General features: G+C 36.0%; 1 protein-coding gene across 6 annotated transcripts in view; it reads left to right on the top strand.

The window, feature by feature from the left end:
• The window catches only part of LOC129748946 (phosphatase Herzog), a 192,873-nt gene that overhangs the window by 139,972 nt on the left and 25,131 nt on the right, over nucleotides 1-27,770 (top strand). For all 6 annotated transcript variants that reach the window (XM_055743760.1, XM_055743761.1, XM_055743758.1 and 3 more), the window contains exons 4-5: nucleotides 25,486-25,667; nucleotides 25,837-25,990. In XM_055743760.1, coding sequence (XP_055599735.1) covers nucleotides 25,486-25,667; nucleotides 25,837-25,990 — 336 coding nt within the window. The remainder of the gene's footprint in view (nucleotides 1-25,485; nucleotides 25,668-25,836; nucleotides 25,991-27,770) is intronic.

Here is a 27,770-nt window from a genome sequence, read left to right as displayed (position 1 = left end):
ATCACTACATTTCTGTAGTAGAGGTTGAGTGTAAAATTCCATAACTGTTTTTTAAATTTGGAAAAGACAACCACGATTCCATATGAAAAGTTTCAATAAGAAAACACATGCAAACGTATCAATGATTATTTTGGATTAAAAGGAATATCATAAAAAAATGATAAATTAATTCAATAATCAAAGAAGAGTTTTCAAGTAATTCAAAAAAAAACTTTCTTCAACGGAAACTTGCTTTTTCACCACCTTATTCACATGCCCCTAAAAGGATGGAGAAATTAGTGTTCCCTAAAGCCGCCGCGTATATCAAAGTGCCAACGTTTGTTTTATTACCTTTTTTGTGCCGTGTTAACTGTACGAGGAAAAAAAATGCCAAAGTGTCAAATTCCAACCTGCGATGTTATCGATGGCGTCCACCTTTGGACGTGTACGGGTCCCTGTCATCGAAGATTCCACGCCGCCTGTATCGGAGTGCAGCGGAATTGCGAGGAGTCTATAAGGCGATTTATGCTGCCAGTCTGCTATGACTGTCAGCATTCAATTAAGGACCAGATAGACCTGTCGAGATTAATGTCTCGACAGAATGAAATAATGGAGCAACTGAAACTCCAAAACAGCTCCCAGGAGAGAATTAGTTCACAATTAGTGAAATTTTCATGCCTGGAGACCTTGATTGAGGGTATAGATACGCTCTCAAATCAAATAAACGGTCTGAAAAAAGAGCTGTCATCGCTTAAAAAATTGGAACTGTCAAACACGGCGACAATAAATGAAATTGTCCAGTCCTGCAACGAGGATAGTCGTTCGTTGAAAGCTGACTTCAGCCAGGCAGTATCAACAATATTAGCAGCTAGTCAATCACCAATAGACATTCAAGCGGATCTTGATAGTCTAAGACTGGAAATCGGGGAACAACACCGTAGCTGCTATATAAATTTTGAACAGGAGCTCACTCCTACGCTCCAGTCAATCGCGGTGGAACTGAACGCGTTAAGAGCTACAGTGAGGAATCCTGGCGTAAACGAGGACCTTATTGATGAATTACGGTCCATTCACGACGCTGTGAAAGCCAAACCGGCCGATCATCAACACGTCTCAGGACCAACTCTAGCCGAGGAAATTGCTTCGTCGTCAAGGGTAAATCCATCTACTTCGTCTAGCGGCTGGAGACGAATCGGAAACAAAATGCTTTGGAAACCTCAACAGTACTGGGAAGAATACGACGAGAGGAAACGGAAGCGTGCGGCTCAAGTCAAGGCCGCGGAAAAAGCCAGGCGAAAACAGCATAAAAAACAGCAGCATCAACAAAGACAAAAAGAAATGTTCCTATCAAGAAAACAACAGAAGCAGTCACGAAAACAATCCCCCGTAAAATATTCATCAAAAGCAAGAGCCACTACTGATAAAGAGCTACTGGCTGCCGCAAAAGTCGCGTTTAATAGAAAATCAACTCCGAAAGCGAAGATCCCGACCTTCATCAACTTCCAACGGGGAGAAACATTGAACCCCGGTCCTAGTTCTGCTTCACCAAATGTGCTAAGGCATCGAAAAAGGCCTTCAAATATTCCTGCGCCACCCCCGGTCTCTCCACACCTTCCGAACTCATCAACATACCAGAACAGTAACACGATGACGACAGTGCCACCTGCTCATCCATACGCTACCTTCAATCAGCCATTCACCGCACCTCTAGTTGCACCGTGCTGTCACCACGACCCATCGGCATTATATTTCAACCCGGTAATGTATAACAACCCATATTTTCTGCCGAACCGACGCGTGCCTATGTAAGCACTAGCTCCTCTGTATTTATGAACCAAGCGGATCATGTTACCATTCGTTCGTGCGATCACCCAGTTATCAATAATAAAGAAATTGTGGCATATTGCCAAAACTTTAACAGAATGCGAAGCGCATCTAAACTAAACACAATTCATAAAAATTTAGTAGCAAGTAATTATACTATCATTTTAGGAACCGAAACAAGCTGGGATGATAGTATAAAAAGCGAGGAAATTTTTGGATCGCGTTACAATGTCTACAGAGATGACCGAAATTTCAATTTGTCCGACAAGAAATCAGGCGGAGGCGTTGTAGTAGCAATAAGCTCTGCTTTCGATTCTGAGCTCATTGAAATAACTAAGCACAAAGAATTTGAGCAGGTGTGGGCAAAAGCTCAAATCTTCAAGGAAACTCATATTTTTGGATCGATCTACTTTCCTCCAGAATATGCCAGTAAAGATTATTTCCAAAAGTTTCTACTGAGCATAACAGAACTATTCAAAAGCTTCCAACCCGAATTCAAAATTCACCTGTATGGCGATTTTAATCAATCGAATCTACAATTTTTACCCGATGAAGATAATGAAGCAATCCTTTTACCGATTTTTGGAGATAATGAAACATTACAATTCCTTTTCGACAATCTTGCTACCTTATGTCTTAATCAAATAAATCATGTGAAAAATGCCTGCAATCGCTATCTCGATTTACTGTTTTCAAACTTGACTGATGACTTTTGTATTTTGGAAGCTACTAATCCAATTTGGAAAAATGAGATATTTCATACAGCTATCGAATTTTCAATTATATGTTCTGACAACAAAGGAATACCAGAATACGAATATGAGGAGACCCTTGACTTTTTCCATGCAAATTACACAATGATTAAAACTAAATTACAATCAGTTAATTGGCAATCATCATTTCAAAGCGAAAACCAAACTGTCAATCAGGTAGCTATTTTTTATAACATTCTTGGTAATATCTTGAGTAAATATGTCCCAATAAAAATAAAGCGACGAACGAATAATAACAGAAATCCGCCATGGTTTTCAAAAGAGCTAAAGCATCTTAGAAATAAAAAGCAGAAAGCGCATAAAAACTGGAAAAAGACACCATCGCTAGCTAATAGTTTAGAATATCAAGAAGCATGCAACAAACTAGCCATATGCCTTAATACCTCCTTCGAAGAATATAATAGGAAAACAGAGGAAAACATTAAATCTAACCCAAGAAGCTTCTTCAAGTATGTAAGTTCCAAATTGAAAAGTAATAATTTTCCATCTCGTATGCACTTGGACAGCGTTAACGGTAATAATTCCCATGAAATATGTAATTTGTTTGCCAATTTCTTCCAAAGCGTTTACACCAGTTTTTCGGAAGCCGATCGCGACACTGCGTTTTTCGATTATTTTTCCGACTCAGCATCATTGACTGTGGTAGATTCAATCACCCTTGAGGAAATACACAAATCAATTTGCTCCCTGGATAGCTCCAAAGGGCCCGGGCCTGATGGAATTCCTCCATTACTTTTAAAAAATCTTGTAAATGAACTAAGTGTGCCCTTGTTTCTATTGTTCAACTCATCGTTGAAATCCGGTGTTTTTCCTCAAGTATGGAAAGAATCTTTTCTTGTACCTATTTTCAAGTCGGGGAAAAAGTCCGACATTAAAAATTACCGGGGTATAGCAATCTTATCGTGCATACCGAAACTTTTTGAAGCAATAGTGAATCAAAAAATATATAATCAAATAAAAACACTCATAACTGAAAAGCAACATGGATTTGTTAAAGGACGATCTACAGCGACTAATTTACTTGAATTCGTTTCTTATAATATCCACTCTATGGATCAAGGAAATTCCGTTCAGGCTCTATACACGGACTTCAGTAAAGCTTTTGATAGAATCGACATCCCTTTGTTAATTTTTAAACTACATAAAAACGGATTCAGTACACAACTGCTGAAATGGATTGAGTCGTATTTGACAAACCGTACACAAATTGTTAGATTCAATGGTTCACTTTCGAAAAGCATCTCCGTTACATCTGGTGTGCCTCAAGGCTCCCATCTCGGTCCCTTATTATTTATCTTATACGTCAATGACATTACTTATTTACTGAACCAGCTAAACGTGCTTATATACGCAGACGATATGAAGCTTTATATGATAGTCAACAACGAAGAAGATTTCAGGGTGTTTCAAAATGAAATAAATATTTTTTACAAATGGTGCAGTAAAAGTCTTCTTGAACTAAACGTGAAAAAATGTTCACATATTGTATTTACAAGGAAAAAATATCCGTCATATGAAATTGTCACATTAGGAAATGAGCCTGTGGAGAGAATCAATAAGATAAGAGATCTAGGTATTATATTGGACTCAAAACTTACTTTTGTAGATCACTATAACTCAGTAATTCAAAAATCAAATAGTATGCTTGGCTTTATAAAACGTTTTAGTTATAATTTTCAAGACCCATATACATTAAAAACATTGTACACAGCTTATGTCCGATCCATACTTGAATACTGCAGCGTTGTGTGGTCCCCCTTTCAAATTTCTCATAAAAACCGTTTAGAATCCATTCAGAAACAATTTGTTCTATTTGCTTTACGAAATCTAGGATGGTCACAGAGCCAATTACCAAGCTACGAATCACGCTGTTTACTAATAAATATTGAACCATTAAGTGTTAGAAGAGAATTTGCTGCAATCTCCTTTGTAAACGACATAATTAATCAGCGTGTTCAATCTACTTATCTACTAAATAAGTTAAACTTTTATTGTCCGAGTCGCCAGTTGAGAACCAGAAATCTGTTTATTTTAACCTCTGCTCGAACTGATTATGGTAAAAATAGTCCAATCAATTGTCTTATGCAGAATTATAATAAAAACTACCAGAACATAGATTTTACTATGTCTAAACAGCAGCTAAAAAGTGCTTTTTACGGCGACAGGCACTTAAGAACCTAATATTGTAGTATTTGAAGTAATATTAAGATTGTACTTCTAGTTTTAAGAATATATATGTAGCCTACGATGTTTGGTGAAATAAAATAAATAAATAAATAAATAAATAAATAATGAAACCCTTAGTTCCAACGGCTTTTGCAGAGAATTGAATTCTTTTTAACTTATAAGAAGACGAAACAATTTTCCAAGAAGAGAAAAAACCCGAATTTTAAGAGTGCGTACTTAATTTTGTCAAAGCGAAAACGGACTTTGACCACAATAACGGGACGGTAGTTTTTAAATATTACAATAAATTCATGTTATTCTCAATTCAAATCTTTTTAAATAAAAAAAAATGAGTTTGATACTCAATCAATGATAAAAAACGATAGAATTAATGATACGTCGGAAAATAAATTACAAATTTGCATTGTTATTTTTAAATTATAATAATCTCTAACATAAACTCTGAATTCGATCTTGATCTCACTATTGGATTTGAAATCACCTTTTATTGTCTGAATTTCCTTATATTGAGCTTTTTGAATTGATTTCTGCAATTTTTTTATCTACCATTTTTTCGTCATTTTTATCTACTTATAGTCTGAAGATTATTTTTCGATCATAAAAATTCACAACGCAACTTTAAAATGAATAACTCCAAATTAATTATTCATTATTTATGATTCAAAACTATCAAAATTCTTTTTATGGGTTCATCACTCTATGTTTCGAACTGTTAGTAAGTACGGAGTTTGTTTTTCAGATTTTATTTAACATTTCTGAATCCGCTTATACGAATTTTGCTATTAAAATTTATATTTTCTCACTTTTTGCATAAAGTTTGAAATGGACAAATAATGATTGAAAATTGCTTATTCCAAATTCAAAAATATTCAGTTGAAATTCATTTTGGAATAGGGAATCCTGATTTTGGAATTGTGCACTTCTGATGACTCAATTCTGAATGAGAAAGTCACACTTTACTATTTGAATTGGGAATTCTTAATCCACAAATTAGATTCAAATATTCGTAGAACTTATTTCAAAACTCAGAATTCGAATTTAAATTGTACAGTTTCAAATTAAGTATCACGAATATGAAATTAAGAATTTATGAGAAAGAATTTTCAATCCTAATTTTTTAAATCCATTGTATAATTTTGAATCCAGAAAAGGAATTTAAAAAAATGTATTTTGAATCGTGAACATTGAATTGTTTGTTTTCAAATTTTGTTCATCATTCGGATTTTCCGCTGAAAATAGGAATTTGAAATATCAATCGCAAATCGTACATATTTGAAATATTTTAAAAATAAAAATCGAATATGTTCACACTAGTCCAAAGGTAGTATGTATGTCAAATTTAAGTAGTAATGAAAATAAAATAAGATGTCATTGAAAATATTTTGCAAAATGAGAATGTTCTGAAAAATATTTTGAAATATTTCTGAACTAGGTCTGGCTCTGTAACTTTGAAAACCTGATTAACATAAAAAATGTTGAAGACAATGACTTAGCTATCAGTTGAATTAAAAAAAGATCTTTTTTATTTCAAAACAGAAGTAAAAAATCAGTTTTTAAAAATTTAAATGCAAATTTTTCAATTATAGTTATCTTTAACATTAATTTTGAACTTGATCTTGATCAAACTCATGGATTTTAAATCTACGTTTATTGCCCGGATTTCCTTTGATTGAGCTTGTTGAATTTTTTTCCTGCTATTTTTAATTCGTCATTATTATCTGCTCATAAACTGAAAATGATATTAGAGAAATAGCGTTTCTTTCTTATCTAATGTTGTCCGATTTCCCGGTTTTATTCGGGTTTGCCTAGACATTCAATACAAAATTTTGAAACAGTCCGGGACGGCCCGGTTGCCTGGATTTCATTTAAAAATGCCCGGATTTTGCCCGGTTATATTCACTTTATTTGGAAAATCAAAATAACAAACTCCTCCAAACGGAATTCTTTGAGAAAAACCCGATTTAATACACTTATCAGTGGATTGGAGGCTTTCTTACAGAGTGTCAATTATCTTTGGAAATAAATGACACAATAATGGATTCCTTATTTCTGAATTATTTATTATTAATCTATAAAAAAAGATTATGATTAAAGAAAATCGATAGCAAAAATTACTAAACTCAATATAAAAAAAGGTGCCCAGTACGTTTTTTGGAGGATAAACGAACTTATATTCAACGAGTTCATTTTATAATCCAAATAATTCAAACTGTTTAAGTTTGAGAGCCACATATCTCGACGCTCACTAGTGGTCAAGGGGTTAACCTCCTAAACTCTCATGCTAGATGGCGTGGGATCGATTCTCTGCTGTTTTATGAAATTTTTGTCAAATTTTTGATCGCCTTTGTAATTAATTTAGCGATTGCTGGCTACTGCTGCTGAGCAAATGGCTACCTTTTTTGGAGCCAACGTAAGCATGATATGTTCTATGGAATAGAAAAATTTTAAACAATTTTGTTTTTTTTTGGTTTTGAAATAAGTCCTACAGGAAAAAAAATGCAATTTTTTGATACTAAATTCATCAAAATCGTGAAACCTAGAATAGGAGTTAATGTGTTAAGAACGTTTTTATGGAACATACAAATTCCCGGACATCATCGTAACTCGTCGAGCTGAGTCGATTGGTACCTATAAAGTGGGGTCTTGGACCCTTAATTAATGATATCCCCAACTGACCGTTCCCTATGCCTTTCTGTAAGAAAGCCAAAAAAATCATGAAAGGTGTTTTGGATCTTAAAGTACGATTCAAAACCTGTCAAACAAAAAAGTTTTTTTGCCCAGATAATGCTCGGATTTATGGACATTTTTAAAATTAATTGCCCGGATTTTGCTAGGTTCTTATTTAAAATTGCCCGGTTTGTCCGGCTCGGAAATGCGTCAAGCTAAAAAACTAGATATCTTGTATTTGGTCCGCAATGAGTTAACATTGAAATTCTTAATTATCTTAATGGTTTTCCCTCGCTTTCAAATCTTCATCGCACGGTTATTGCCTCCTTTTTTCTGCCATGACATGAAATTTGAAATTCCAAACTTATATAACTTCCTCAATTTGAACTTCGGAAGAAACTTGAAAATAACAAAGGGGATACAATTAAGATGCCGAAGTAGCACATTTCTAGATTGGACTTGTATTTTTTTATCCTTCCCCCACCCCATACATCTTTTTAGGATGCGGAGGAACTTTTTATCCTTCGGATAATTAAATCAATATTTTTTCTATCTGTTACTGGGCCAGATTGCATCCTTTCGAAACTCTATATACAAATTTGCCATATTTGACATCAGAACATCAGAAAGGACAAACTTCAATTCACAAATTATATACATCGTTTAAATTAACAACATTGTAAATTATTTTCAAGAAATTGTTATGAAAACTTTGAAAAATCGATTTATTTCATCTGTCCACGTGTTGCATTTTGCGCAATCAACAACCATGTGGAGACAAAATAACGAAACGGAAAACACGACCATCAAGTGTGCAAAGCGTTTTCCAATTTGGTTCACGAACCAGAATCGCGAGGTTCGCGAGGTTTTCTGCCACGGCTCGCTCACGATTTTCTGGCGATCGGATTCCTCTTGAAAAAAATCCCCTACAATCACGTGTTTGCTGAGTCGCGAACCTACTGTGGTCAGAACTTTTGTGAACTTCGCGCGGTTTTGTTTCTTGGCTGCTCCGATTTGAATACGATTTTTTTAGTCCTTGGTTCCAACTGATAAAATATGGTTGTTTTTGCTTGATATATTCTGGATTTATGCTACAAAACTGATAAGAGAGCCCCCCCCCTGTCTTTCCCTCACCCCCTGCTGAATGGGGGGGGGGGGGTGATCTTTAATAATCATACCCATTTTATTCATTCCCAAAAATCTTTTTGTATCAAATATTGTTAAATTGGTTGGAAGTTTTTAAGCTTTACAACAAAATTTATATGGACCCCCCTCCTTTTTTCTCCTCTCTAAACTGTAAAGCGAAAGGGTCTATATCAGGGGTCGGGGAACTTTTTGAATCATTACCCCAAAACATGTCAAATTTGGTTTTTGCGTTGTTAATTCTTGAGTTATGCATAAACTTGAAAGGAAGTACCATCCCCCTTCCGTTCTCCCCATTGAATGGAGGGGTGAGAACATAATATTCATAAAAGTATTTTTTGTTCTCAAATACTTTTTGATACCAATTTTTATTTCATTTGCTCTATTAATTCTCGAGTTATGCAAAACAATTGTATGGAATCCCCCTTTTCCCCCTATTTATCTTTCCATTGAAAAAAGGTGGCGCTTCCATTTATAATAGAAACATTTCTCGTATCCAAATACCCTCACATGCCAAATATGGTTCAATTTGCTCGATCGGCTCTCCAGTTAAACTGAAAATTGTAAGGGAGACCTCTTCTCCCCCTTTTCATCCACCTTTTTGAAGGTGTGCGTGTGAGGGATACGAAATATTCATAGAAGCACTTCTCGTACCCAAATATCATTCCATGCCAAATTTGGTTCCATTTGTTGTTGTAGTTCTTGTGTTATGCTATAAAAATTTTATGAAACTTCCCTCCCTCTTTCCTTTCTCCCCGCTGGAAGATTCAAGGGGTCTCAAACAATCATTAGAACATGTCGCATTCCCAAACATCCGCCCATGCCAAATTTGGTTCCGTTTGCTTGATTAGTTTTTGAGATATTAAAAAATTAAAAAGAGGGCCCCTCCCTCCTTTATATCTCCCTACTGGAAAGAGGGAGGGGTCTCAAATAATCATTGAAATATTATTCGTATCCAAATACCTTCCCATGCCAAATTTGGTTCCATTTGCTTTATAAGTTTTTGAGTTATGTAAAAAAATATGAAAGAGGCCCCTCCCCCTTTCAAATGCAGGGAGGGAGCGGCCTCAAATGATCATTGAAATATTTTTCATATAAAAATACCGTCCCATGCCCCTCCCCTCCTTCGAGAGAGAGGGAGGGGTCTCAAACCATAATAGGAACCTTCCCCTGCCTCCAATACCCCCACCTACCAAGTTTCACGCAAATCGGTTCGGTAGTTTCTGAGTCTATAGGGAACAGACAGACAGACAGACAGACAGACAGACAGACAGACAGAAATCCATTTTTATATATATAGATTTGCTTCAGCTTTGAACCCCTAAAGTTTGGTTCACCGATAGATTAAAGTCGTATCACAGTTTTCATTTAAAATGCATAAAATGTTTTTAACAAAAACTTCATTTATGTTTGAACGTATTTTGACTTCCTTGAAGGTAGAATTATCGGTATAAGATTATAAGCCGAAACGGCATTAAAAACTTTCCCAAAAACTGAAATTGTCCTCCCAGCACAACCACATTGCATATATCTGAAAGAAACCAAATAAACATATTCATATCATATCTCAAAAACAACAATATTGCAATTGGATTTTCAACTTGTCATGCTACAAAACACCCTGGAATCAGATGTGTCGTGCTTCCTGCACTTTCCAAAGAGATCAGTAGGGGAAAATGCTCTATTATGCCCCACTTAAGCAAATCACTGATTTGCTATGTATTTTGCGTACATTTTGTGTAAAAAACGAGTGCACTTGTTGAAGGAAAGTGTTTTCTACAATCGCTTATGATTTTTTATTACTTAAATTCATTAAGTTCCTTTAAACACACGATTTTTAAAAACCATATTCAAAGACACAAAACAAAACCTTGTTACAAATATGCGTCTAGAAGCCGAACACACCCAAAAGCAGCGGAAGGCCGAAAACACACTAATACTAAGGCGGCATCCATCAATAACGTAACGCAAAAAATGCACTTTTTTGATCCCCTCCCCCCCCCCCCCCCCCCCGTATGTCATAAATCGTTACGCTTCGACGTACCCCACTATGAAAATTACGTAACGATTATAATAACACCCCCCCCCCCCTCTCCCATCTTCTCATGTTTTTAAATACTGATTTTCTAAGGTAAGAAAACATTTCAACATTAATTTTTTTAACGATCATCAAAACGGAATAAATGTCTATCCAAATAGCTGTTTAGTACTCAATGATGATAACTCTCTGATAAAATAAAATGATTATTTTATTACGAGTTGTTCTGTGCTTGTTAACTGAATATCTACTTTGTTTAGTTTATTATGTTCAAGGAGCAAAACTAGTTATGCAAAATATACTCCACTTAGTACCTAATATTCATCGGAATAACCAAAATTGCATTTTCTGAATCAATTGTGAAAAAATAGTAAAATTTCAGTCTTAAGGTTGGATTGAGTTCTTGGGGGTGAATGTACCAAATTTTCGGTTTTCCAACGGCTATTTGACGGATATCCAAAACACATTTTAACGAGTCTATCACAGAATCTTTAAAGAAGGAGGTTTTCAAACCAGTTTCAATCACATTTTAAGCTCATTTTGGTTTGCTTATCATTCTGCAAAAATTGCAAGACATCAAAAAAGCTGCGATTACACAAAAAAATTAAGGAAAAAATCGTTACGTAACGATGAGCATACCTCCCCCCCTCCCCTATGTCACAAATCGTATTTCCAGCTATTTTCAGCCTGCTACGATTGGCGCGTTATAACGAGCGCATGGGCCGTGATAGAACATAGCATAGCTTAGGGTGACTATACACATCTATGTAGCATTGGCTGATCCACGAGGTACAACTAATAATCAACTCCAACACAAGATGCCAAAATGAGTACCTGGATTCAATACTCATTTCAAGTGTTGTTATTAGAAATCAGTGTGGTACCATAATGTACACCGTGGCAAGTCAATGCAATCATATAGGGATAGTCTGAACAGCTGAATGAACTTTTCTGGTGCAGAAAACTCGACCCTAAATATAAAGATGCTGTTTCAGACAGGAAAGGGAAAGGTTATTCGTTTTGTTGGAAAATCCTACTTGGCAGATAAGATTGATGAATAAGGCAAGGTGATGTAGGTTAAACTTACAAAAGTATTCAACACTTCTTCGAAATGAACCTAAATTAAATGGACAGATCTCACCATAAAACGACCATTACTGCGCCAAATGGGACTGTGATACATCCAGAGGAAACTTGTAAGCAATTAACTGCCGCCGAATCTGCCATGATTTTGAATTAAGCTTCTCCGGAAAGCTCTTCCGGCCATATTTCAATGCAGGTACGTTATCCAATCCGGAAAATTCAGGTCCACACAATTCGATTCACTTCACTTTTAACGTTAATTTTCGAAAATTTTCTCTATTTTTAATTTTGCTGCTGAGAAGAACACACCCGTGATCACCGCAACAAAGCCTACTTCTCCCGCATGGGCCGTGATAGAACATACCCATAAAAAAAAGCATACCTTAGCGAGTTCAGTATGATTTTTTAGCATAAAATCATAGTTTAGACTCTCCTCTATCGATGTGTCAGAAAATATTGTCTTATTCATTTTTCTCTGCTTGGTGACACCTTATTGAAAGTGTTTGAAAATTTAGATCGAAATAAAGAAAAACCTAAATTGTAAAATTATCACGACACAGGGGCACTTTAAGGAAAAATTCATACTTGCCACGATTAATCATGGCATTTAAAACAAATTGGTAATATTTTGCAGGCTTAAAATGTTTCAGATTCTTCAAAACAAGGGTGGCGCGTAATAGTCACATGGGGCGGTATATGAACTTTTCCCCTATGTCAGATTTGAGCGTTTTCAATGGAAGGTAAATGAGAGCAGTTATATCGCGTCAGAAGGAGCAAACCAAAGCAATGCTTTGTCGCTCCAGCACCTCAATCCTCAAGGATAACTGAAAAATTGTGAAACTCACACTCAAACCATGTTTTAAAAAATTAAACTCGAAACTTCGAGCAACTCAAAAATCATAAAAATCGGTCCAGTTGTAACCGAAAACTAGCTAGTAGAAATATGAGACTTTTTTTTGTTAAGTTTAGGAATGTCTTAGCTAAAAATTCGTACATCAACTTATTAAGCACATAATTGAAATAACAAGTTACACATATGTAATTAAAATTGGAACTCCGATTACAGGTCGATATCTGCATATGAAATGAAATTAGAGATTCGTTTTCACTTTAGATGTGATTTCTTGAATCGATAAATCTTTGAATGTCAGAAAAAAAGAATTACTTTGAATGAATGAACTTTCAATTAATGTATAGCACAGATACGAGTTTTGAGGCTTATACTGTAATTTACACTTGAATTTAACATAATGGCCTTTAGTGAACTTTTCAACGAATATTTGGTTCGATTTGAGCAGGTCGAACTGAGCGCCATTATCCTGAGATGATCGAATATGATTGACAAAAAATCGTTAAAAAAAATTATTTGATTACGGTCCTTAATATTCATAAATTTTGTCTCATGTAGGGATGATTCGTACATTGAACTAAAGTTTTTCAAAAAAAATGTTATGAGGTTCAGTTCGGTCAGATCGGATTCCGACATTTGTCCTCCGGCAAAAAATAAAAGCTCAGCAAATATATTCAAATGCAATATTCAGGATTATAAAATGTGAATTTAGGTTTCTTTGTAGTTGTATGGATAAAATCTATAAAGTTTATAAAATACGTTCAAAGAGGTTTTTGAACTAAAGTTCGTAAATTGATTTTTTGGGTGATGCATCAGTCGATCGATTTTTTTTTGGTTGATGGCAAATCACCTGCCAAGGCTTTTGCATACAAATGTCTTCAATTCACGAACGCCAGCATCGATAGACAAAATCAATTACGAATTGATGAAATAATGATTGCATATTAGATTCAAGTGATACCTTCTTTGGGACTTGAAATTACTTATTTGCGGCTGTTTTAAATCGTTTATAATACCAAATGTGCCATTTAAGGAAATAATATATGGTAAATTACTTTTTTTTATAATATCACTGCTTTATAAAAAATACAAATTACCCATAATTACCATTTTCGTTTCGTTCAAAACTTTGCTAATTTTCTCATTTTGCTTTAGCTTTTTCTTAAAGTTCCCTTTGATTTGAATTGCGAGATGCAAAAATCAGCAGAGTATGGGCTGGTCATAGTTAATATTGAAATCTTCTCAAATATGCTTTGATTTTAGGATTTGTAAAAAATATATGATTAAATCACTTATAAAAAGTAGGAAAACTTTGAATAGAGCTTTTGAGAATAATTTTTTTGTTTGTTAAGAATCGAGAATTTCGTGAGACTTTGCGAGAAAAAGTCGAAAATAATGTGGGAAATCAGTGGTAATCTGACGGGATAAAATCTGACAAAAGATTCGAGTTGAGAACACCAAAATTTCACAAAATCGGTAACTGGTACCAGAGCTGCTGTTCCCCTGTGGTACATATATGTTGCAAATTTGTTATTTTATGAAACTTTGGGCTAGGAAAATGAGGGAAGGGTTTTCGAAATTTGAATCATATAAAAATTATCTTATAATCGAAGAATGCTATCTCAGTATGCATTTTCCGAAAAAGTTAAAATAGCTTATAAATTAGATTGGAAAAAATCCTCCGGAATTTAATTAGTTGTTTCCATTTTTAGTGTTGCAACGTGATTTTCATCTCCATCTTCAATTTCGTTTGTTTTCTTTGTTCATATACAATATGATCCATACAAAAATGCGAAAATTTATAGGATTAGGTTTTGGTCTGTTTTTGACAATTATTGAGGATTTTTTTTTTTTTGGTGTATTGGCTCTAACCTTCATCTGTCAATTGGCGTTAATAATGCAGTAGTACAGTGTAAGCTGTATCGGCCAGATGTACACGAAGGAGATAGTGACCAGTTTGTTTCTCGCCCAAAAATTTCCCAAGCAAATTCCGGCGGCTATAGGATGCCATCTAGCGACTGTTAACCGCGTAAAACATTATCTCCATGATCGACCAAATCCAAGGAAATAGGATAGTGGAAGGCCATGGTCTGCACGCACTGTAAAAGTGGTAGAATTGGTCAAGATGTAACTGGACCGGAATGCAGTAATATCAACCCAGAGGCTGGCTAAGGAAGTTAATATGTCTCGAATTCTTTTATGCAACGATTGATCAAAGATGCCTTAAATGCACCATCAAAGGCAAGAGCAAAGCGCATTTGATAACAGAACGACTTGAGCACTCGAAGCTATTCCTGTCTAAGTTGAAGAAGAAGCAGCTGATTCCCAATCGAGAAACTTTTTTCTATTGATCCGGTATCCAAATAACATGTTCGAATCGGTAACTTTCACTCCTAAAGGCGAGGCATGTTTCAGAGAATGTGAAACTCATGTTTACTACTAAGCATCCCTCCGGAGTCATGGAATTTGGGGCGGTTGCTTCGAATGAATTGAAGATGCTTCCTGTTTTCATAAAAGCTGGAGTAAAAGTTTTTACTGAAGTCAGCATGGATATTTTGAAAATTCAGGTGCTTCCGTGGATTCGGGCAATCTTCGGTGAACTCGAGAATGTAGTTTTCGAACCATACATCGAAACTAACCAAAACCTGGCTGGAGTAGAAGGAGAATATGAAGTTTCAACCGAAGGATCTTTGGCCTCCGAACAGTCCGGGTTTGAACCCCCTCGACTTTTTTATATGAGCGTATGTTCTAGCGAACGCCTGTGCATAGTGTGCATCCTCTCATCCAAGTGTCGATTCTCTGAAGGTTTCCATCTCTGAGGCGTGGACTTCAATGTCAGTGGCATATATTGCGAAAGTATGCTCCCGATTCAGATCTCGCCCGCAGAGAGAGTAGTTGAGAACGAGACACATTGAGTTATAGTTTCTTAATATGTTTATCTACATGATTTTCGCATTTTTATGGGTCATACTGTAAAAGTATAACCAAAGATAAAGTTAAATACAGACAAAAAAACGAACAATGTAACTTTCGGTTACATGAGTATTTTCCAATTCGCTTCTAATCTATACCATAACTCATTCGCATTCTCGAATGACTGACATAGCTGACGTCCGTTGCAGTCTTTTCCAGGAAGTCTATACAACCCCATCCCCCTTTTCCCACTCAAACGCCTTTCTCTGCTGACTGATTTATATCCAGATTACATGAACTGATGTAACCAACGAAAACGCAAACCTTTGACATTTGCGTTCGAACCGTCAACGACGAACTTATGGCGGGCGGCGCGGTTGCTAATTGTATGGTTTCCCTCTGCAATAGTCGTTGTCGTTTGCAGTTTGATCCGAGGTATACACGGCACACTACTCATATGTTGGTATACCTCTTATGGTTGTTTTTGGTTAGCGAACTGTTGTTTTCTTCCTACTAAACAAACGATAAATGTACCAACCTACCAAACGACGACCAAATGTTGTGTGGGGTACTTCCACTTCATTTTTTATGTATGCAACCCCCCACCCAAACCAGTATCGCGGACTATATCCTGTTCCTGAGTGCGACATGACGCGCCAAAACTATTTTTGCGCTCACTATTTTTCCCTCGCTTCTAGTGTTTTTTTTTCTCTTTATTATTATTTTTTACTTGCTTGCCGGCTATTGCATATGTTCTCGGTCAGTTACTGTTTACCAGTTCTGTTCGGTTCGTGTGTGGTGGGAATATACCGATGTGATTATAAGATTAATGTTACACCTGTCCTCTTACTGCCCTTTTCTGAGCTAACCGTAATACACAGGTTATGCGATGGCTTTAAATAATAGCACCGAGTGAAATAACGATTATAGAACTTTTTTTTGTTTTGTGGTGATACAATCTGAAATTACTTTTGAACAATATTGAAAATTCTTGTAAATCTGTCAAATAAAATTATTAGAGTAGTAAACGAATTACGCCAATCTTGTTTGGATTGCCATGCCATTTGTCGCAATGATAAGCAAAGGGAATAGGTTTCAGATATTAAAACCAACTTTCAAGAAACGAATTCTGTCGGCAAACAGCCAACCCTGCCGTAATCATTGTAGTTTGGTTAAACGATTAGATTTTCTTAATGATGTCGATGAAGACAGTAGAGCGAAGGTAAACAACGACCGGAAATCAAATGTCAAATAATTGCAACTTTAGAAAGTGTGAGTTTGTAGTTTCTAAGATTAGCCTAAGATTATTTAAAGTTTGATTTTAATAGTTTGATACGTATTTATTTGTCCGCAAAGTTCGATTTTGGGACAAAATGCGGAAAGTTCCGGAGCTCCGGGTTATAATCCTTTCCGGCCAACTTCGACCGGTTAAGCTCTTTGAAGATTGTGGAGAACCAGGCCATCGCCTTAGAGAAGGTGAAACCTTCAATGATCTTCCTATTGACGAAAGGTGGAGGAGAGTACGAGCTTTGAATTTTTGTCAGGTTTGCTTGTATGGTCACGAACGTCGGGCATGTCGTATAACCAACCGCTGCGCTGCAACATTAATGGATGCCAAAATAGACATTATGCATTGTTACATTCCAAGAAGGTTTCATCGGATAACCAGCAAGTTCAGCATGTGAGAATCACGCCCATCGCTAATGGAGCAACACTTTTCCGTATTATACCAGTTACAGTTCACAAGGTGCACAAGCTGTTGTTGAAACGTACGGCTTTCTTAACGAAGGATCGGACCTAAATAACCATGGTTGAAGGAGGACTGTTTAAACAATCCCTGCATTGTATATGAAACACTCTATGTTTGGAACAGAACTCCATAAAAGTTGACTTCGATATATCTGGTAAAAGTCAGCAAAAGTGGTTCAAGATAATGAATGGCCAACCGGTCTCAACATTTAATCTACCACGACAGAGCTTTGACGCGAAGGAAGTGGTCAACCGTTACACCTATTTGATGGGACTTCCTTTGACGGGTTACAGGAACACTACGCCGACTATTTTGATTGGGATTGATAATCCAGAGCTGGCTCTTCCGCTGGAAAAATAATAACTCAGGAATCGTTGCAGCGAAAAAACAACTAGGGTTGTCCGTGTATGGAAACCAAAATAGACAATCCGGGAATGGTTACAGTTTTCACGTTTGCAACTGCACGAAGGATCTAGAACTTCAGAAATAGTAAAGCAGTTATTCGCTCGAGAAGAGATGGGCGTTAGAGTTGTTGAGGCTCTTTAAACGACGAGTGAATGGTCGATTTGAAACAGGTTTGCTGTGGATCAGTGATGACGTGTGCAACTGCCAGATAACTATCCAATGAATTTACAACGATTTGAATGTTTCTAACGGAAGATGGAACGCAACGCGAGTTAATCTACATCGACAAATATGCGAATATGTAGCCAAGGGTTATTCTCACAGAGCTACGAGCGAAGAACTTCAGCAAGCAGATCCATGCGAGTTCGGTATTTCGCAGTGAGTGCCGTTAGAAATCCGAAGAGACCAGGGAAAGTGCGTTTAGTGTGGGATGCGGCTGCGAAGGTCGGGATTTCGTTAAACTGTGTTCTACTCAAGGTCCTGATTAGCTTTCTTTTGCCTGTTTAATATAGCCATAACCTCAGACAACAAGGAGATGTTTCATCAGGTGCGTATAAGAGAGGAAGATAAGAACTCACAGTGTTTCCTTTGGAGATCGGATCTCACACAGAGCCTAATGTGTACTTGATAGATGTCGCAACGTTTGAGTCGAAGTGCTCTCCGGCATGATTACAGTATGTAATGAATATCAACGCACAACAGCACTGCGAACAGTTCCTAAAAGCAGCAAAGCTATAATCCACCGTCACTACATAGATGATTACCTGAAAAGTTTTGGCAATGAAGAAGAAGCGAAGGAAGTGGCAACGGAATTGAGGCCAGTACACAGAAAAGACGGATTCGCACTGCACAACTATCTTCAACGAATGTTCATCTACGATATTTTGACCAACGCTGTTGACTGTCCTCAACTGCTCCAGAGTTTAAACCTCTACGCCCCAGCTCGACAACTACGCAGTCAGTTGATTTTTTGGTTGCCAAGAAGCAGAACAGTATTTGGAGAAAATCACCCCTTATACCGATGTTGTCAAGCTTTTAATGTTGTCTCGCACTTATTTGACTTTCATATATCTAAATCTACGTTTAAAAGTGCAATCCGTGATGTAAACTAGTTTTTAACTAATTTTTAATAGTTTTGTAATCTTATTCATAAGCTAGTTTTAATATTAAGTCTGTATGACAGTAGTCAAAGACTCCAAATAAATAAACTGGAGTTTGACTGTTCTTGAACATCTAGAAGAGCTGGTGCCGAACGATACAGATAAGCACCTAGTTCTAAGTAATGTAGATTCGATATGAAAGCGAGTTCTAGGAATGGTCTGGAATCGAAATAGTGATGAGATGAGCTTTGCTACACAGATGAGTGTCGAGGTGAGAACACTACTAAAAACGAAAACCGGCCTACCAAAAGGCAAATTTTACGCTGTGTGATGACTTTCTTCGATCCGGAATAGGCTGGGATCAGGTAGTAGATGAAGACGTACAGTACCGTTCATAATTGTATAGAAATTGGAAGTAAGCGCACTGTCACTTCGACTTTGAACTTCCATAACTTTTTACTCTGATGAAATTTTTTGATCAAATTTTTTGCGTTAGATAGATCAACTATCACACTATTATAACACAAAATTTGAGTTTTCTGGAGTTTGTTTGGCCTGAGAAACAATAATTCTACGAAAATCGGACTTTTTGGACTTTTCTCATTCAAACTGCAATATCTCTTAAACTACGCAACATTTTTATTGAAATTTTGCACAGTGATTGTTGAGATATGAAGCTAGCATGTCTGAAATTTTCGAAAGATTCTATCGATGAGATCAAAGCTACGCGAGGTGCAATACTTCAGGCATGAACCTTGAAATGCAATTTCTATAGAATTTTGAACGATTCATGAGAACAACATCGTTTCCTTCACCAATCAGACAAAAAAGTTCTGGCAAAAGCAATGAAGAAAAGAAAAAATGGAATAAATGATCCATTTGTGTTTTGAAATCAGAATCTCGCGATATTGTTGTGATTTTTCGGTTGAAATACATCAACTGGTTGTTAAACAGAGAATATAATTTTCCTATGGAAACATTCGTCCAAAATTCTATAGAAATCGCATTTCAAGGTTGATGCCTGAAATATTGCACCTCGCGTAACTTTTGATCTCATCGACAGAACTTTTCGAAAACTTCAGACATGCTAGCTTTATATTTCATCAATCACTCTGCAAAATTTCAATAAAAAATGTTGCATAGTTTAAGAGATATTGCAGTTTGACTGAGAAAAGTCTGAAATTCCGATTTTCGTAGAATTACTGTTTCTCAGGCCACACAAATTCCAGAAAGCTCAAATTGTGTGTTATAATAGTGTGATAGTTGATCCATCTAACGCAAAAAAATTGATCGAAAAATATCATCAGAGTTCAAAGTTATGGAAGTTCAAAGTCGAATTGACAGTGCGCTTGCTTCCAATTTCTATACAATTATGAACGGTATGTAGATGCTATGAAAAAAATCAATAAATCAATCATTCAGAAAATATTAATTTAAAAAAAATAAATTCCGATCCAGAAAGTGCCACCAAAGGATGGTTGATCGTGACTAGTACCGGCACACTTTTCGGCACGAAAAGCACATATTTTTACAGTCTTTATTGATAAGCAACATATCGACATGATCTGATTCAATAAAAGGAATTTGTTAATCGATAAGTTCCGTACTTCAAAAAAATAATTTTCAATTTATCTATACTAAGGTTGCCAGAATTTTTTAGCTTATATTCGGGCTGGACTAATCCGGGCTATTTTATCTAAAAACCTGGCAGAATCCGGGTATTTGATTTCAAAATTGTCTACCAAAATCCTGGCAAGTTTGGCCAAAACCTTGGAATAACTTATCGAAAATGAAGCAAAAAAATTTGAAAAAAAAACAAATTTTTTCATTAAAGTTTATCAGCAGATTTTATATTCAATTCTAGGCTTTTAAAAAACATTTCATGACTATTTTTATGAAACTTGCTCAAGTAATTTCATTTTGGGCACATAAAAAAATTTACAACACAAATGGTTTTTTTTTTGTTGGATTTGAGATTGAGAATGAGAATAAACCCGGGCGAACCCGGATAAAAATCATCTCAAATTTTACACATGGGAGCAAAAAGTATTTTTTTGCAGCGGTCTAGTGGTCAGATATCGTTTTGCTTGGGAGCTCTAGTCCTTATGCCAGTAATGCTTTTTCAAACATATCATTTTTGGCACCGTACCCTTTTCAGCGCATTTTCGGCACAGAGATTTGCTAAATAAGCATTGGATTTTTGCAACTTTTTCTATGGGCGTATAGGTTCTATATAGATAGATGCGATTGCGCTGGGAAGTTAATAGCGGCGGTCGCAAATCGAATCATCCCCGGTCTCGTTCTTTTTTTACGCCAATTACGGTATGATATTGATTACTCATGATGTGCATAGAGGCTGAATTTTGGGTGTATATATACAAATGAATGTCGGTCTGTTCTCTATAGACTCAGAAACTACTGGAACGATCTACGTGAAATTTGGTATATTTATGACCGTTTCCAGGACCGGGGATGGTTTCTATAATAGTTTCAAAGCCATCCGACTTGGGAGAGGGGGGGCTCCCATACGAAAATAACATAATATTTCACACTATCTGACTAACATATTTCATCACAATTAAATGATTCATTATGTTGGTTTTTTTTTTCATTTGATGAGATAATATATTGTATTACTATAGTTTTTCGATTTTATCACGGTCAAAAAGACATTCACCGTTAATATGGCGAAACCGTGAACTTGGCGAAACTAAAAATGAAAGTGGAAAAAAGTATTTTTATTGTCTTTAATCAATAATTTATGATGTTTTCATGTTATCATAAGATGTAATTATCAATGATTACTAAACACAAAGGATCGATTTCAGTTGAAATTATTCTTCTCTATAGCAATTTTAAGATTCATCCTTCAAATAAAACCATGTAGAATATCAATTTGATAGTCTACATCTAATTCAAGTGAATCATATAGTTTTTATGGAAATTTAACAGTCGTTATTTCTTATGTCGATTTTGAAAAGAGTTCAAAGAAAAATGCATCAAAAACATTCATCTGCAAATTTCAAATTTCAAAATTTTAATCTTCACACATTTGATTAACTAAGAAGTTTACCTTTTCGAAAAATGTTTTTAAAATTCGCTCAACCTAGACTTTTAAAATGTGTTTCTCGAAATTTGCTTTATGGACAGATAATCCTCTGTTTTTTATGTGTAGAAAAACAGAAGTCTAAGGACTAAGTTTAACATATTTCAAGGCAAAGCTAGCAGAATTTCATTTTGATCTTCCAAAATTATACATTTAGACAATACTAGAGGCTGTCCAATCAGGATTGCGCACGCCACCCTTTCAAATAAAGAAATAAAACAAAGAAATCAGAGACACTTATTTCTTTTCCAAAACGATTAAATTCATCCACATCTTTATCTTTATATTATTGAATACCTATATACCATAACATAAACCATAAAAAATATCATGAACAAAGACGCTCTACATAGAAATTTTTTTTGACTATTACGTGTCACTGAAACTGCAACCTTTAAAATAAATCAACCTGTAATTAACAAAACCTGTAATTTTAAATTGTTTTCCTTAAAAGTTAACGAAGATTAATTTATTATTACAACAAATGTCCTGTAAAAAAGTTGTACACAAAAATTAAATGTCACGTAATTTTTTTTTTTACCTGTAAAATTACAGTAAATGTCCTGCTCCTTTTTGTTACAGGACATTTGCGTAATTTTACAGGAAATAATTTTTGCTGTGTACGCTTTTGAACGAAAGTTAAGGTCCTGGAAATGGTTTCTGAACGATTTCTTAAAAAGCGTGATTAAATCGAAACAATAACCGTGATAAAATCGAGCGTGAATTTGGCGAGTATTGATAAAATCGAACAGTGATAAAATCGAACAGTGATAAAATCGAAAAACTACTGTATTTTTGTAAAGATCCCTTCTTTTTTTTTTTTTGTAAAGAGTGGTTCCCATATACAACAAACATTAAGCATAAAAATAATCAAAACATTTTCGATTGATATTCATCAAAATTGGTTTAATGAGTTTTGACATAGTTAGATAATTTGTAGTATTGAAAAACCACTCCAATTATTGTAAAAGGGGGCACGCATGACAAAAAATTCACCTGCAGAATTTGGGACTCGGCGTAGGAGCGTATTTGGGTACGAGAAATATTTCGGTAGTGAATTTTGAATAGGGCGAATGCGCCAAATGCAGAAAAATAGAGTTATCAGTTAAGTGATAAAGAACGTTCGGAGATCTACATTTTGAGTGTTCAACGTTAACTAAAGAATATTTGGTTTTCGAGAAATAGAGAAAACAAAATAAAATTTTGTGATGGAAGTTTACGGAAGAGGGAGAGGGGAGATGAGCTCTCTTTTTGTTGCGAAATTTGGAATGGGATATTCAATATTTGATAACAAGAAATAATTCTTTGATAGTTCGTTATCCAACCCCCCGCCCCCCATTCTTGCTAAGGGGAAATTGAAACGGGAGAGGGGTGCTCTTATACATTTTTACATAACTCAAGAGCTCATCAAGCAAATGGAATCAAATTTGGAATGGGAGGGTACTTGAGTACTAGAAATATTTGTAGGATAATTCAAATTACTTATTTGAAAGAAATTTGGCGTAGGAGGGTTATTGGATACCGGAAATTTGTCTAGTACTGTTTGTTGAGGGAGAGCTCCAATTCCTTTTTGTTTGGATCACTATACCTAATCAAGCAATGGAAAATTAATTTTCCATGGGAAGATATTAGGGTACGAGAAATATTTCTATGATGATTTGACACCCCTGTATCTAATCAGAGGGGAGATACAAAGGAAAAAAGGCTTTCATACAATTTCTGCTATACTCATTAGACTGAGTCGATTTGGGGTCATTTTTGAATTTCTCAAACCCTGGGGTCTTAAAAGCTTTGTCGTGGTCTAGAACTCATCCATTATTTTTTGTAGAATTTTTAAGTAACGTTTACATGAGTAAATTTGAACTTTTAGGTTTGTATGGGAAAATTGATTATTTAGTACTGAAAAATTAACATCTTGTTTGTTTCGTCTGTGAAGCCTAGCCAGCTGATGGTTTTTGTGCCAATTTATAAACTTTCTAAAGGAAATTTTCCGCTGAACAACTTTGTCGAAGACCATAACTTCGTATCTTATTTAGAAAAAAAAGTTATTAGCTGTTTAACAGGGGTATATCTCTTCGCGTTGATTAACAATATATTCCATTGACATCACTGCTTGAGCCTCGCGAAGTGTTGCATGGAAAGTGATCACGCAATACCTCGCTAAGCACCCTGCAGGGATGTCAATTGAATTTATTGTTTATCAATGCGAAAAGATATATCCTCATTCAACACCAAATAACTTTTTTGTCTAATAAAATACGAAGTTGCGGTCTTCGACAAAGTTGCTCAGCGGAAGATTTCCTTAAGGAATTTTATAAATTGGTACAAAAACCATTAACCGGCCTCGGCTTCACAGACGAAACAAAAATGATGTTGCTTTTTCAGTACAAAATAATCAATTTTCCCATACAAACCTAAATGTTCAAATTTACTCATGCAAACGTTACTTAAAAATTCTACAAAAAATCATGGATGAGTTCTAGACCACGACGAAGCTTTTAAGACCCCAGGGCTTAAGAAATTCAAAAATGACCTCAAATCGACTCAGTCTAATACTCCTACAAAGCATCTACCACTTCTTTCAAAGGGGACACGAGAGAAAGAGGGAATCTTTTTAATATACTTTTTCGCATAACTTGAAAACTCATGAGGCAAATAAAGCCAAATGATGCATGTGCTATTCAGCCACGAAAAATGTTTTTATATTAATTCAAAACCAGCTCTACACACAAAACTTTTCAAAGTCGGATTTTAGCAAAATTTTGATCAAATTTGACCAGAGCAAACAAGAGAAAAAGTAAGTAATGAAAATAGTCGCTGACTACGACAATTCCTTTTTCTAACAAGTAACAAGTATTTACCACCAGTCGAATAAAAAAACAAAAAAAAATGCAAAAGATGCTTTCACTTAGACTTAACGTGAAATTCATAAGCTAGTTACGTAGAAGTGAAGTAATTACTACGAAACCCTTTTAAAACGAGGTGATGCACCAGAGGCTTAGTTTACGTGATAAAAACTGTGAAATTAATTTCTAAATTTTTTTGCGTGTGTAATAATTCGATGTATCAAGAAGAACCAACTCAATTCGAAAACAATCAAATGAGATTCGGTGGTGAAAACAAACGGGAGCTATCGTGTCTGTCTGGTCAATCCGACAGCCTGTTTTTAATGTAACTTTTGCTTTGGTTTGAGGGTCGGTTCGGTCGTGTGATAGAGTCGGAGACATCGTGTGCACTTCATACCACAACAAGCTACATAAACTTACGTGTGGTGTCCATAACCGTAACCAAACAACAATGGCATCATAATTGCTTAATACAATTATCTCCCATTACCACACACTGACAGTGTCCCTGGTCCTGTTGCCAGTCGGGGTCAGTCGATGCTGCAACTGTTTTGCGATGACGACGAGGACGACTGGTCAATGAAAGCTGGCCTCTCTATACATATGTCTATGGTGGCCATCATCCCCCCATTCTTTATGTCATCGACAACTGACTTTGCCAATGTAGCTTTGCGACTTTTTCCCAGCCAAGCGTTCATCCCTGTTATGATGGATCGATTATGTATGCCCGGTGAAAGGTTTATCCCCGCCAATTGATGATGGACACTAATTTGTGTGTGATTTCTCACTCTCTCTCTTTCTGTCTCTTTCAATCTTTGCAGCCAATTCCAAACGCCGATTTCATAGTGCCAGTTGAAATAGACGGAACCGTGCATCAGGTGTACGTCCTGAAGCGACCACACGTGGACGAATTCCTGCGGAAGATGGGGGAGCTGTACGAGTGCGTCCTGTTCACGGCATCGCTCGCCAAATATGCCGATCCGGTGGCGGACCTGTTAGACCAGTAAGTATACTGACAGACCAAGAGTTGATCGAATTTGGGCAATCAAACCCCGACGACAGCGACGACTGTCTTTCTGATTTGGGAAGATGGAGTGCCAAACGGTCCAAATGTAATCAACAGTCTCGCGACCGCACTTGTTAATTTGTTTCGTTTCCCTTCTTTTTTTCAGGTGGAACGTGTTCCGGGCGCGACTGTTCCGGGAATCGTGCGTCTATCACATGGGCAACTATGTGAAGGATCTGAACAAGCTGGGGCGAGATTTACAGAAAATCGTTATCGTTGACAATTCACCTGCAAGCTACATCTTTCATCCGGACAATGCCGTAAGTAGCCACAAATTTTTATTAGTTCCTGAATCATTCCTGTATTTTTAACTAAGATGAAAAGGTTCTCAAAACAACGGATGCTAATTTTTTTTCTTTCTGATCCAAATAAACGTGTAATTTTTTCATCAGATTTTTTAAATGAAATTAAGCTACGCGGGTTTTGATGTTTGAAGATTCGTATGCGAAAATGTAAAATTTTGTTTGGAGATTTTTTTTGTTTTTCTTATATGTTTTCGTTTCATGTCATGCAATTAAAATCCACATATAAGGATGAATGGGGATACTTGATCCCTTGTTCTTATTTTCTTCATATCTTTTTGAAAAAAAAAAATTGCAGATCGCAGTCTTAACAAATTAAAAACAAATTGTTGATTTTTTAAATTTATTTGAATACGATTTGGCAAATTTCTGCCAAACTGAGTGCAAACAACTTGTCGAAATCTCAAAATGACGATTTGGAAAATCGTCAACTACTTAAAAAATCTAATTTGATTTTTTCATATCTTCTCAAATTTCTCAACATGCCTTTTAATCTCTCATGTCTATTTTTAATGATTTCAAATCCACTTGAATTCGGTTCGGCTTCAAGTTCCGTTTTGTATCAAAAAACGACCCCAAACAAACATCTCTTTATTACCTTCACGTAAATCGGAACTTCCGCTGCCCCTTCCACCTTCTTTCATCGAAGGGTGACTACCAAAAATCGAACATCCATTGATGGCGCTCTGGCAGATCATGACTAATTCCGAACGCATTACGTTTGCTTCCCAATCGCAGCAAAACTTCTGTGAAGGTACCCATAATCCTGCTGGCGCTGTCGACAATACAAATAATAAAATCGTAACTACTTGCCATGAATTGCCATTACGTGCTGTTCTCGTCGTCGTTCCCCGGGATCTTGTGAACGGGGCACAAAAAAAACAACGTAACAACAGAAAAAATAAAATCAGGATGCCGGGTTTCGCGGTAGTAGGTAGGAATACGGAGCAAAATCGGTTCAGTTTTCCCGTTTTCGTTTGTGATTTTGGCGATAGATTACGAGCGCACGCAAAGCCACACTAACAGACAGACATGCTGACGATGACGTCGTCGACGATGTCTGTTGAATTTTACCTACAACGCTGCTCCCCCATCAACAACATGGGAGGAAAATCCATGCTGATAGTCGTAAAACGTTTCTCCCATAAAGTGGTGAAGTTGTTGGTGACGATACCCTATGCTGCCGTTTTATTTCTTCCTTATTGCTTCTGACTTCCGGTTTTGCAGTTAGTCCCATTTTCTCGGTGGGACAAATGGTGCAGGTTGAGAGTTGGTACTAAAATCAGTGGTGGATCTGTAAAAATTAATAATTGGGTAACCCTCTAAAACCCAATTTTTCCTGTAGATTATGATTACAAACAACTTTTGTCGTACGAAAAACTTTATCGTTGAGCAACAATTTCCCAATTCTAGAGATGTTCCTAATATTCGGTTGGCCGAATATTTGGCATCGAGTACCGCCAAAAAACCGTTAAGACGAATATTCGGCTCACCGAATAGTTGAGCCAAGTATTCGGCCGAGTAGGCCGAATACTTATTATTCAAATTTTATACACTAACAGACTTGTCAAATTTTTCAACTAATGTTGAATAATTTATAAAATATCCACAAATAATATTAAAAAAGCTACAAAAGTATCAAAAACTCATGGTTTTAGTAAAAGATCTTAGGTGTTTCCTTGTATATTTCACTGTAGATAGATTTATACTTTGATTATCGTTCATTCTAGAAATTCGG

The sequence above is a fragment of the Uranotaenia lowii genome, chromosome 2 (genome assembly GCF_029784155.1).
Source record: "Uranotaenia lowii strain MFRU-FL chromosome 2, ASM2978415v1, whole genome shotgun sequence".
Taxonomy (NCBI): domain Eukaryota; kingdom Metazoa; phylum Arthropoda; class Insecta; order Diptera; family Culicidae; genus Uranotaenia; species Uranotaenia lowii.
Note: the sequence above shows the minus strand (reverse complement) of the source record. Positions and strands in the feature narration are given on the sequence as shown.